Source organism: Jaculus jaculus, chromosome 3 (assembly GCF_020740685.1).
Source record: "Jaculus jaculus isolate mJacJac1 chromosome 3, mJacJac1.mat.Y.cur, whole genome shotgun sequence".
In the NCBI taxonomy this organism is placed as follows: domain Eukaryota; kingdom Metazoa; phylum Chordata; class Mammalia; order Rodentia; family Dipodidae; genus Jaculus; species Jaculus jaculus.
In genome coordinates this window covers 151,162,895-151,176,331 of record NC_059104.1, presented here as the reverse complement: position 1 = coordinate 151,176,331, position 13,437 = coordinate 151,162,895, and the positions used below count along the sequence as shown (strand labels likewise).

At 38.8% G+C, this 13,437-nt stretch overlaps 1 protein-coding gene across 1 annotated transcript in view; it reads left to right on the top strand.

Moving 5' to 3' along the window:
* Nucleotides 1–13,437, top strand: part of Btbd1 (BTB domain containing 1) — a 41,097-nt gene that overhangs the window by 25,937 nt on the left and 1,723 nt on the right. Inside the window, exons 5-7 of the mRNA XM_045146237.1 lie at nucleotides 3,024–3,216; nucleotides 9,141–9,228; nucleotides 12,867–13,013. Coding sequence (XP_045002172.1) covers nucleotides 3,024–3,216; nucleotides 9,141–9,228; nucleotides 12,867–13,013 — 428 coding nt within the window. The remainder of the gene's footprint in view (nucleotides 1–3,023; nucleotides 3,217–9,140; nucleotides 9,229–12,866; nucleotides 13,014–13,437) is intronic.

The following is a 13,437-nucleotide window of genomic DNA, read 5'->3' as shown; positions in this document are numbered from 1 at the left end:
TCCAGCTAGCATGGTCTGGCCTTGAACTTTGTAGTTTAGGATAAGCTTAAACTCCTGATTTCTTGCCTCCACATCTTATGGTGTATGTCACCATACCTAGCTCTCTCACCTTTTTGAAGAGGAAGTTACTTTTATTGGGTGTTTTTTTGGTTTTGTTTTTTTTTTTGTTTGTTTGTTTTTTGTTTTTTTTTTTTTTGGTTTTTTGAGGTAGGGTCTCATTTTGGCTCAGGCTGACCTGGAATTCACTATGTAGTCTAAGGGTGGCCTTGAACTTTCAGCGATCCTCCTACCTCTGCCTCCCGAGTGCTGGCATTAAAGGCGTGCGCCACCGTGCCCAGCTTTATTGTTCTGTTTTTAATAGTGTCCCATTTTTCTGTTAATATGGTGAAGTACAAGTATAATGAAGTTGCTTTTCCTATTGAAACATCTTGGGTTCCTTTCACAAAGTAGGTTTATTTTGCATTGTCTTTTCTATGTATCCCTGGATTCAGTTTATAGGGTTTCATTTTGTTTTACTTTTTGGTTTTGTTTTTAGCATTTTTATGGCTATCTCATGGCAAATTAGACTAATTTTCCTTCCTTGTAATGAAATTATTAGAATGGCCTCATACAGAAGTTAGAAATCTGTTAATTTTATTTATCTAAGAACTAACTTCTGGATAGTATGCTTTCTATTTTGTTAGTTGCTATATTATTGCTATATTTTTATTATTTCCTCCTTTTATTTGAGTAGGGCTTTAGAGATTTTTTTGATATTTATTTATTTGTGATCAGAGAGAAAAGAGAAGAGACAGAGAGAATGGGCTCACCAGGACCTCCAGCCACTGTAAATGAACAGATGCATGTGCCATTTTGTGCACCTGGCTTTCCGTGAGTACTGGGGGCTTTGCAGGCAAGCCTTAACTATTAAGCCATCTCTCCAGCCCAGGTATTTTATTTTATTTTTTATTTTTTTATTTTTTGTGTTTTTCAAGGTAGGGTTTCATTCTAGCCCAGGCTGACCTGGAATTTACTATGTAGTCTCATGGTGGCCTTAAACTCACCATGATCCTCCTACCTCTGCCTCCCGAGTGCTGGGATTAAAGGTGTACGCCACCATGCCCGGCTTTTTATTTTATTTGATTTGTGGCTGAGGACATCCAGAACCTCATCCATGCTAGGCAAACACATTTTATCACTGAGTCACACCCCAGCTCTCCTTTCCTTTCTTTGATTATAGGTTTTACTTACTTAGTTCTTGTGTCTTACAACGATTTTGCAATTTGTATAGTGTGTGCATGCATGCTTGTGTTGGTTGTGGCTGGGGCACGTGGAGGCCAGAGGACAATTTCACATGTCATCACCAGGAACATCATCCAGCTGTTTTTGAGGCAGGGTCTCTCACTGGCCTGGATCTCACTATTTCAGCTAGAATGATTAGATAGAGTTCTCCAGAGATGTTCATGTCTTCAAATTCCCAGCCCCAGAATTATAGGCATGTCTCACCACACCTGGCATTTTTATTTGGGACCTAGGGGATAAAACACAGGCTTTCATGCTTGTAAGACAAGCACTTCGTGTTATTTTAAAAAATCATTTAGGGCTGGGGAGATGACTTAGTGGTTAAGGCATTTGCCTGCAAAGTCAAAAGACCAAGGTTTGATTCCCCAGAACCCACATAAACCAAATGCAAAGGCGCATGCTTCTGGAGTTCGTTTGTAGTGGCTAGAGGCCCATTCTCTCCCTTTCCCCCTCCCCTTCCTTCTCTCTCTCTCTCAAATAAATAAAAATTAAAATTTTCTGAACTCCTTTCATCTGTAAGCATCTTTATCTTGCCTTCGGGTTTTTGTTTTTTTTTTTTTTTTTTTTTTTTTTTTTTTGTTTTTTGAGGTAGGGTCTCACTCAAGCTCAGGCTGACCTGGAATTCACTATGTAGTGTCAGGGTGGCCTTGAACTCATGGTAATCCTCCTACCTCTGCCTCCCAAGTGCTGGGATTTTGCCTTCAGATTTGAAGCATATTTCTCTGGCTTCCTAAATAAAATTTCTGGTTTCAAAAGTCTCTTATTTCAGTTGCTTTTATTGTCTTAGAAGGGACCTCCTGTCATCTTTTATGAGAGAACCGTGTTAATTTTGGATGTTTAAGGCATTTTTTTTCTTCTAATTAGAAAATGAATGGGAAACTTGTGCCATATATGGTACCCTATTTCCATAAGCTTTTCCAGTCTTAGCACTTGCCTTCTGCTAACTTCTACACCTCAGAAGTAAAGTACTATTCCATTTCTTTCCATCTCTAAATGTGTTCCTTTGTTCAGATTATAACTTTAGGCAGATAGTAGGTGGAGAATGGAAGGTTCACAGTAAGTGACTATACTTGGAGGTCATTCTCCAGCAGAGAGAATGACTCTTTGCTGTAAGTAGAAGTCTGTAGTACTCAGGAAGTAAGTAAATAACAAAACCCAGACGTCATGTATATCAGTGTTTCATCTAAACTCTTCACTTAATGATTTTAACACATTCTCTTAGGTTAACCTAAATGAGGTTGATTAAAGCCTACAAACAGGGCTGGAGAGATGGCTCAATGTTTAAGGCACTTGTCTGCAGAGCCTAATGACCTGAGTTCAGTTCCCCAGTACCCTCATAGCACCAGATGCACAAAGTGGGGCATGCATCTAGAGTCTGTGAGCAGCAGTTGGAGGCTCTGGTGCACCCATTCTCTCTGTCTCTCCTCTATCGCTCTCTCCTTGCAAATAAAAAAATAGCTTGGGCTGGAGAGTTGGCTTAGTGGCTAAGTGTGTGTTTGTGAAGCCTAAGGACCCATGTTCCACCTCTCTCCAGATCCAACATAAGCCAGACGTACAGAGGTGAGGCAAGCACAAGGTGGCACATGCACACAAGGTGGCACCAGCGTCTGGAGTTGTATTTCAGTGGCTGAGACCCTGGCATACCAATTCTCTCTCTGTCTAAAAAATAAACGATATTTTTTAAAAGCTTGCAAATATATGTTAAAGTTAGATCTACTAGGTTGATACTTTTACTTCTACAGGTCCTGCTCAGTCTGGAATTTTGTCAGATCGTGAAGTGGTAAACCTCTTCCTTCATTTTACCGTCAATCCTAAACCCCGAGTGGAATACATTGACCGACCCCGGTGCTGCCTCAGAGGAAAAGAATGCTGCATCAATAGATTCCAGCACGTGGAGAGCCGCTGGGGTTACAGTGGAACAAGTGATCGAATCAGGTACCTGTCGGGGTATGGGCTCAGTGGGTTTGTGAAGGTAGCAATTAGTGGTTGGCCTTTATCCTCACATTGTGATAAAGAATTAACCAACATTTTGTTTTATATTTTGCTTAATTCTGTTTTTAAGGGAATTACAAAAGCCAAGAAGTCACTAAAACATCCTGGTCTCCTCAACGGACTATGAGTGAGGGTGACCTTAGAAAAATAAAAAAGGCAGAATTGGGTTGGGTCTTCTGTTACATGATGTTTACTTGGATGATGATGCTTTTGAGCCAACTTCTAGATCTCAGTTGATGAGCATCAGTTTTAATGGTTTAAGGCCATAGTTCAACCAGTTTAATCTTATTAAGTTTAGATAAAGTTTTTTTTCTTTGAATAGATGTTGCATGGAGAATAACCCGGTATTTATAAAAGCTTTGAATGGAAAAAAAAAAAAAACGAATCATGAAAAACATACTTGTAATCTTGCTTAAGAATTTTCCTTTGCACTACTCTACATTTTTAGATTAAATTTTGAAATAGAATGAGTACCAGTGCTGATGAGTCAGGCCTTTTGGACTTCCAGTTATTTAATAGCATTTTAGTGTAAAGCTGAAATCTAACAATTTATGTAGAACTTGTATTTAGTGGGGCATGTTAAAAATCTTGAGTTAGCCAGCTATGGTGGCACACACCTTTAACCCCAGCACTTGGGAGGCAGAGGGGAGGATCGCTGAGAGTTCAAGGTCACCCTGTGTGAATTCCAGGTCAGCCTGGGCTAGAGTGGGACCTTACCTTGAAATTCCTTCCTTCCCCCAAAAAATATTGAGTTAAAGTGCATTTGTAGACTAGTAACCAACCATTCATAATGAGAATGTTACAGGTAAAAATTTATAGAAGTTCAGATGTGTTATAAAAAGTAGTAATTAACTGCTCATTAAATAAGAGTGGAAGCAAATGACTTAAGCATTTACTCCAAATAATTATAAAATGAGTATAGAAAGAACCCTACGAGAAATTAAATAGGTAAATGAAGAAATTAGTTAAAATAGGAGAACTGATAAATTCATAAGGTGGTTTCTTAAAATAGCAATTAAACAAACCTCTGGCAAAGTAATTTTTAAATTCATATTTAGAAATCAAAATGGGGATATAATCATATGAGATTTTTACTTTAATTCTGGGTTTTCTCTGTGCTTAATAAATTGAACAACTTGGTGGAATGGATCATTTTATAGGCAAATATAAATTATCAAAATTGACTGAAGAAGAAAGCCTGAGTAGACCAATTACCATGGGAGGAATTTAAAGTTATCAAAGAACTGTGCATTCACAAGGTTTTTACAGGTGAGTTTTTAATCACACATTCAAGGAATAGATCGTTTCCTTGAAAATTGGAAGAAGAAAATACTTTGTGGTTAATTATTAAAAGAAGTAAATTTTTATATAGGAATCAGACAAGTCAGAGAGACCTGTCTGGAAAAGAAGGTGGATGGTGTTCTTAAGGTTGATACCAGAGGCTGTCCTCTGGCCTGCACGTGTGCACATACATTCTCTCACACAGTATATATGATATTCTAGATCAACTTTGCCATAGAGAAGAAAAAAATCTATATACAATGTTAGCATGTTGAGTATACTAGTACCTTGACAGACTGAATTATAAAAACAATAGTTTATTTGGAGATTGGGAAAAGGGCTCAGTGTTAAGAATGGGGGGAATTATATCTCATCACAGTAATTTACTAAAAGAAAATAATTAATTTTAATAGATAAGAGTGTGGTGAAACTGTTAAGAATAATAATTAGAATAATAATCTAGAATACTTTAACAGTAATAGACTATTGAAACTCAAGTTTAGGGTATCCCATGTCTTTGCTGAGTTTCAACAATGATATAATCTTAAGCAAATTTATTTACTTACTTGTGGGCACACCAATGCCTCTTGCCACTGCAGAGAAGCTCCATACACTTATGCCACTTTGTACATCTAGCTTTATGTGGGTACTGAGGTATCAAGCCCACAACCAGCTTGTTTTTCAAGCAAGTGCCTTTAACTGCTGAGTCATCTCCCCAGCCCACTACAGTTTTTTTTAATAAATGTTCTAGCTGTAATGTAATGCAGAAATAAACGTAACTGATAATAAAATTAACCCTTCAGTACTTAAACTTTGAGTAAGACACTAGAAGATAAATGAAAATAGCCCGATAAAGCACATGCATACATCTGCATGACAAGATGGCTTCAACTGCAAGGAATAGGCATGTTATATACACCTTATTATAACTCCAAAATCATTACTTACAGAGTTTTACCTAGTCATTTTCACCTGAAGACTTTAGTGGTCAGATCATCATGTTTCCAGGCAGGTTGAAACTCTGCCTTCCTATTTCAGCTTTCCTACAAATGTCATTGGGGCAGTGCAAAGTTGCACTAAACATTTTTGACTTACAAGTGAAATGTAAGTCGGATCCTAACTTGTAGTTAAAGAAATGTTTCACCTTCATGAATTCCAGCATGACCCTTGGAGGTTAACTGGGATTCTTTGTTAGGTACATCCCAGGAATTCTAGCATCCTCAACTGCTTGGAGGTAGGTCTCCTTTCAGAAAAACTAGTCAGTCTTAGCCTCAGGATCAGGCAAAAAATTATTATAACTAATAACAGAGAACAGTAGCTACTTAAAAGGGTATATTTGAATCTCTTGCTATTACAAAAACATAGTTAAAGACATAAATTGCGGTGACAGTTGTGCAGTGATGTCAGTGTATATATTGCTCCACACCTGTACATTTTAAATGGTGGCTCTTATGTAAGTTCACTACAATAAAAAATTAAAGTTATAAATGGAAAAATGGAGTGATTAAGTACATAAAACATCTTAAGTGCTATACATATTATGTTGTAGTAGATCACACGATACTTTGTGGACTGCCGCTGCGACACTGTGAATAGGCCCATTTGCAAGAGTAACAGGTATCATAAAGTAGTGGCACTCTGGAGACCTAGAGAGTCTCAGCTTGAACCACACTTAGGTAGGGATGGTGTCTTCCAATGAACCTGTATATTTTAGGCAACTCCTTTCAGAAGTTACATGTTCTTGATAGAAGGAGTAGCCTGGAAAAATCATTTTAAAGCTAATATAGATGAATAAATTCTAAAAAGAGTGGTGCAGATTCAATATGAAAGAGTGTCAGGGATCAGTAAGAAGTTAGTGTTGTCATATGGAGCACACTAGAGGTCAGAAACCACTCTAACATAGACGAGCATTTAGAGTGACAGAGGGAAGGATTGACTAACCACTGGGAAGTGTACCATGTGCCAGTATTCATAGAAATTAAAATCTTACCATTAAACACAACTGAAACCATGAAAGTGCTGGAACATCAGATGGTATAGGCCTCTCTGAACTTGGAGTAATAAATAATTAAGCATTTCCTGTCCAAAATCACCATGAAGTTAAAAGATAAGTGACAAATTTGAAACTTTTTGTAACAGGTATTGCCATTGTACCATTAAATAACCATGATCTATATAAAGTGCTCTTTCAAATCTACTTTAAAAACAGGTACACTGGTAAAGAAAAATGTTCAAAGACCATTAAAAAGAAAATCCAGTAGACAGCATATGAGCAAGAGCTTTACCTCCTGTGTAAGCAGGTATAAATAGAATTTGTCAATCATTGGCTTCTGAAAGGCAAAAGGAAATTACTCAGTGGTTGATAAGAGTAAGATAAAAATGGCCTTTATCTTCATGGAGTGTAAAGTGCTACATTTCTGTGAAGCAGTTTGGTAAATCTTACAGTGCCTGAGAATGTGCCTTTCATTTTTAACAACAGTTCTATTTCTGGTAATTTATTCAAAGGAAACAGCAAAGACTTTTTATAAGACAAACTTGGTCCAACTCATGCATTGTCATATAATTAAAAACTGAAAGCCAGGCGTGGATGTGCACGCCTTTGAACCCAGCACTTGGGAGGCAGAGGTAGGATTGTGAGTTCAAGGCCATCCTGAGACTACATAGTGAATTCCAGGTCAGTCTGAGCTAGAGTGAGATCCTACCTCGAAAACAGCAACAAAAATGAATAAATAAAAAAAATTTAAAAAAAACAAAACAAAAAATAACCTAGACTGTCAAACAAAGGATTGGTGAATCAGCTGTTAACTTTCTGCTATTTTACATGAAGAAGAGATTTAAAGAATGTTCTCATGCTGATTTCTAATGCATATATTTCATAGAAAAAATGTGATATAAGTAAACTTTGGACTTATGGATGCCTTAATTTGTTTCACATTTAGTTGTATCTTCTGATTTTTTTTCTTTTGTGCTAAGGATTGAATCTAGGGCCTTAACATGCTAAGCACACTATAATCGAGTACATGCCATTTTCTGATTTTTCTTTTGATAGGGTAGTCTTACTCTTACCATACGGGTATAGAGCACACCATGGTAGTGTTAGGAGTGGGCTTCCCCCCCACCCTTGGTATTGGAGTAAAATCCAGGCTTTGTGCGTGCCAGCTCTGTACCCTTGAATGCATCCCCAATCAGAGCATGGGCTTGTGATCCAAGGGGAGCAAAAATTGTGTTCCAGGTTCAAACTAGGCAATACCATTTCTCTAAACTACAGTTTGCTTGTTTCTTCCTTCCCACGCTTCCTCCTTTCTTTCCTGCATTCTAGCCTCCCTTCTTTTCTTCCTTCCCCTCTCTCCCCTTCCTTGTCTTTTTCTGTGTTGTTCAATCTGACCTTGAATTTGTGATCTTAAGTTACCTTCCTGCCTTAGCCTCCTGAGGAACTTGAACCATGGATACATGCCATCACATCTGGCTAAAGCTTATTTCTTAACTATAAAAAATCAGGATGGGAAATAGCAATAGGACTTCTGTGGTATTTAAAGGAAGTGAGTCACATAAGAACTGAAATTCATGGCCTGGTATGTAAGAAGGTACTTAAAAGTTGTGATGGGGGCTGGAGAGATGGCTTAGCGGTTAAGCGCTTGCCTGTGAAGCCTAAGGACCCCGGTTTGAGGCTCAATTCCCCAGGACTCACATTAGCCAGATGTACCAGGAGGCGCACGCATCTGGAGTTCGTTTGCAGTGGTGGAAGCCCTGGCACGCCCACTCTCTCTCACTCTTTCTCTCTCTTTCTCTCTCTGTCACTCTCAAATAAAAAAAAAAGTTGTGATGGTATGCCAATGGAAGCATTGAAATTGTGATGGAAAATGTTGAGAATTACTTGTCTTCATCACATATTATCTGTGATTATACAGTCTTTTAAGTTGCCTGTGTATTTAATGTTATATATAAAATAAATCAGTGTGTCTTATCTGTTATGACCAAAGTGAACCTGTTAATTCTCTTATGGAACCTTTCTTCAAATCAACAAGTGTGAATTAGATCCTATTTCTAGCCATCTACCAGACTTCTTCCTTCAAATCTTTTACTTCAACTTATTATTTATTCTCGTCTTGTTCTTTGATAGTGTCAACTGTTAGGCTATAAGAAATGTAGATAAGAACACTATCATGTTAACCATGTTTTCCTACCAGCCAAATTCAGTATCTAAGTATGACAGGACCTCAAAAAGTATTTATTGAACTGATAGATTATCCCAGTTTGGGATACTAGACTTTGGTCTTAATAGCTAGCATGTTCAAAGAGATTTAGATTAATACAGCATAGAAATTACCATTGTAACAAAACTGTTCAGGTTAGATTCCGTTTACAGTACACAAAATGAGTTGTACTTAGGGTCCTTTGAGTTCATTTACTCTAGGAAATTTTATAAGCAAACAAGGTGATAGTTTTAAAGGTGTCATTTGTGACAACTTTCCTTTTTATAAATAAATTAGATATTGTAGGTAATACTTTGGAAAAGCTGTACTCTTCTGAATAAAAACACTTCAGGAAGTGTCTGCATGGTTTTGTAACTGGCTCCTTTCTCTCAGGTTCACAGTTAACAGAAGAATCTCTGTAGTTGGATTTGGCTTATATGGATCTATTCATGGTCCCACGGATTATCAAGTGAATATACAGGTATGCTTTTCCTCCATTATTTGTCATCTGGAAATATAACAGTAATTATACAGTGAAATAATGTGTTGACAAGTCCAAAATATCTGATGGATCAGAAAAAGTCAATCAATAGCATTTTAAGCATGGAGATTTCTGTTCTCTGGTTGTTTTAAAAACAATCTATACCAGGAACTCTTGTTTTATACCTGGAAACACCTCTTATTACATTGCCTTAAAATGTCCTCTGCCCTTTGTGTGGTACTTTGATTCAATACCTAAAAGGTACCAAAACTCTCACTCAGGACTACAATGAGCACTTTGTTGACGCAAGAATATCTGACCAGGTGCTGCCTCTTTTGTTTTCAATTTGAGGCCAGTCTTGCCTGGTAGCCTTATCAGGCCTTGAAGTCATTATGTAGTCCAGGTTGGTATTAAACTTGTCATCCTCCTATTCTGCCTCCCCACTGCTGGGGTTGCAGGTGTGTGTGACCACCACTCCCAGCCTGCCTTGTTCTTTAGGTTTGCTCGACCTCAGCTCTTTCAGATAGGGCATACGTATCTAATCTGAAAGAAAATTAAACACCTCTTCTGCTCCATTCTTTTTTTTAAATATTTTTAAATTTATTTTTATTTGAAAAAGAGAGAGAGAGAGAGAGAGATGATGGTCATGACAAGGCCTTCAGCCATTGCAAATGAGCTCCAGATACATGTGCCACCTTGTGCATCTGGTTTTATATGGGTACCAGGGAATCGAACCTGGTCCGTAGGCTTTGCAGACAAGCACCTCAACTGCTGAGCCATCTCTCCAGTCCCTGCTCCATTCTTCCTAATAATCTAGGGTTTTCTCTTCTTTGAATAGCATATCCTAATAGTAAAATTTCTTTTGAGAACACATCTATTAAATTTTTTAATATTTTCATTTATGTATCTGTAAGCACCTTAACTACTAAGCCATTTCTCCAGCCCTGAAGTATTTTTTTTTAAGTGGAAGGGGCAAAAAAGGGTGGGGGGGGGAGAGTCAGGTGTTGGTGACAAACGCCTTTAAAAGATGTTTTGGTTTTTTTTTTTTATCTATTTATTTGAGAGAAAGAAAGAGAATGAACACTCTGATGCCTCCAGCCACTGCATGCACCACCTTGTCCATCTGGCTTATATGGGTACTGGGGAATTTAACCTGGGTCCTTTGGCTTTACAGGCAAGTGCCTTAACCACTAAGCCATTTCTCCAGCTTCATAAAACACCTTTAATATCAGCCCTCAGGAGGTAGAGGTAGGGTGTGTTTGTGGTGGGGTGCCAGGGTCTCTTGCAGCTGCAAACAGATGCTCATATGGCTTTAAGTAGGTGCTGGAAAATTGAACCAGAGATAGCAGGCTTTGCAAGTAAGCACCTTTAACCACTAAGCCATTTCCACAGTTCCCCGTTGTCAGTTTTCTTGATAACTTTTCTGACTGGGGTGAGATGATACCTATTTGAGTGGTTTTAATTGTCATTTCCCTGATGGTTAGGATGTTGAACACATTGTCAAGTCATTAGTTAACTCCTGCCAATAGCTGCAATGTGGAAATGAGTGCCCAAGGAGCCCAAGAAGCCAGATTTCATGTGAAATATTTCCAAGTGTTGACTAATATTTTACAATCTTTAGAAATACACCATGAGGGCCATCCAAAGCCTGTCTGACTCTAAATCATTATATTTGCTTTAACTCGGCTGCATAAAGACCCATATTTGTGGGAAACATCTCAATACCAAGTATCTAACAACTAAGTAGCTACAGCCCCTGACATGCTGATTATGCTTCCTTGGGACTGGCAAGTTTTATTACAAGCACTTAGTGGGCTTTTCCTTAAGGCCCACCCTAGGAACTTACCCCAGAGGCATGTGATGGAAGGAAAAATTGATAGTATTTTTAAGAGGCGGGTAGGAGCTGTGACAGTTCATGAGTGCAACACCTACATGCACTTATTTTGTGGAGATGTGCCTCCTCCTCCACTGCGTCGGCTCAGTTTGAATCTCAGATGAAAGAGCCAGAGCCCTGTTACACAATAGCAAGGAGGACGTGTTGGTTTGGAAGGTTTTGTAAGCAACCACATCCACTGCCACTAGCTCTGAGGACCAATAAGGAAAGTCGGCATGTTCCTGTCACTGCAGTTAGTTTCTTCAAAGACCCCGTTGTTCTGTCTCAACTCCTTTAGCCCCATGGGACAACAGTACTGGGGTAATGGCAACAAGGAGGTGTTGAAAATAAATTCATATGCTATTAATGACACCTTGTTTTGTTGTTCAGTGCTTTAGTATTTAAAAAAAAAATTATTCATTTATTTGAGAGAGACAGGGTTAGTATGGGTGTGCCAGGGCCTCCTGCTGCTGCAAATGGACTCCAGATGAATGTGACATCAGGTTTTGCAAGCAAGTGCCTTTAACTCCTCAACCATCTCTCAAGCCCCTGCTTTGGTATTTTTGAGGGATTTTCATCTATATTTTATAGGAGATAAGTGAATGACCTCTTTTTTGAAAATGAACAGATGTATATATTTCGTATTCATAAGCATTACATACGGCTCAGCTTTCATGATTTGTAACATCACTGTAATCAGTGCCTGGTCAAGGAACAACTTATAGAACCTCTTGTGGTTTTCCCAACTCTCCCTCACAGAAGAACCACTGTCCTGACCTTTTGCGACATAGGTGGCTTTTTCCTATCTCACTACTACTGTTTCCTGGAGTGTTTGCTGAAGAAAGGGAGGCTTGTGAAGCCAGAGCTGCCCACACATGGAAACCCTCTCTCTTATAACTTGGGAAGCTCTGACTCTTGCTTTTCAAACTCTCATCTCTGAAGCTTCCCCCCTCCTTAACAGACAGTGTTTCTCCTCTCAGTTCTTTCCCTCTCATCTGCACAGTGAACAGCACTGTCCGCATGTCTGCATACTCTTGGAGCATGCCGTCAGTGTCCCTGCACAGCACTTTGCACAGATGATAGAACTAAACTGAAAGACATTTGCAAACATGACAATGCACTTAAAGCCATTATAATTTCAGGCCTGGAGAGATGGCTTAGCAGTTAAGGCACATGCCTGCAAAGCCAAAGGACCTAGGTTTGATTCCCCAGGACTCACATAAGCCAAAAACACGAGGTGATACATGTATCTGGAGTTCATTTGCAGTGAGGCTGCAGACCCTGGCATGCCCATTCTCTCTTTCCCCCTCCCTTCCCCCTCTCTCGCAAATAAATAAAAAAAAAATAAAATATTTTTAAAAAGCCATTGTAATTTCAGTAAATAACATTGAAACCGGAAAGGCTGGGGCGGGGGGGGGGGGGGATTTTCCTATGAATAAGACATAGGCTAGGAAGGAGAAAAAATAAATTTCCCTCAGACTTCTAAGACCTACATATTCTAAAGCCCACACACTAAACTGCGCATCCTATATGGAAGTCCCTCCTCTTCTGTAGCCAAGACACAGTCACTTGACATCCTTACTGTGATGCATGCTACACAGCCATTTTCTGACAGTATACTTTGCATCCATCTTTGGTAATTTGAGATACCTAGAGAAAAATTCAACACAGAAAATGAGTACTCTGCAGTTTCAAAGGGCTTCATATTTTTTATAAAACTTGCTTCAGTTTAACCTAAATGGAATTTCTCTCTTAAAAATGACAGATCATTGAATATGAGAAGAAACAAACCCTGGGACAAAATGATACTGGATTTAGTTGTGATGGGACTGCTAACACATTCAGGGTCATGTTCAAAGAACCTATCGAAATCCTGCCCAACGTGTGCTACACAGCTTGCGCAACACTCAAGGTCAGTCGTTCAGCCCCAGGGGCTGTGCTCACTCGGAGGCTCAAGGCTTCCTCTCGGGTGTGACAGGAGCATGCTTTAGATGCTCTGAGCTGCTGACAGTCGAGCCCTTAGGAAAGGGAGAAGGGAACAGAAAAGTCAAGGCTTCCTCTGCTTTGGGAAAGATGTGCTGCTCAGCACTGCTTTGTTGTGAAAGTTCTAAGAACTGTCCAGCCCTTTCTCTGAAAAGGAAATTGAGTGTTTTACGAGGATATTTTATTTCCTGAAAACCTTTTTACTGTACTCTGATGATAGCTGAACTCTAGATGTTGTTCAATTATTTTTGAATAAAATTTTCATTTTTCACTAAATTGACTATATAACATTTTATACAGGTGCCATAATGAATATTATAGACCATTAGTCTAATTTTAACACCACATTAACT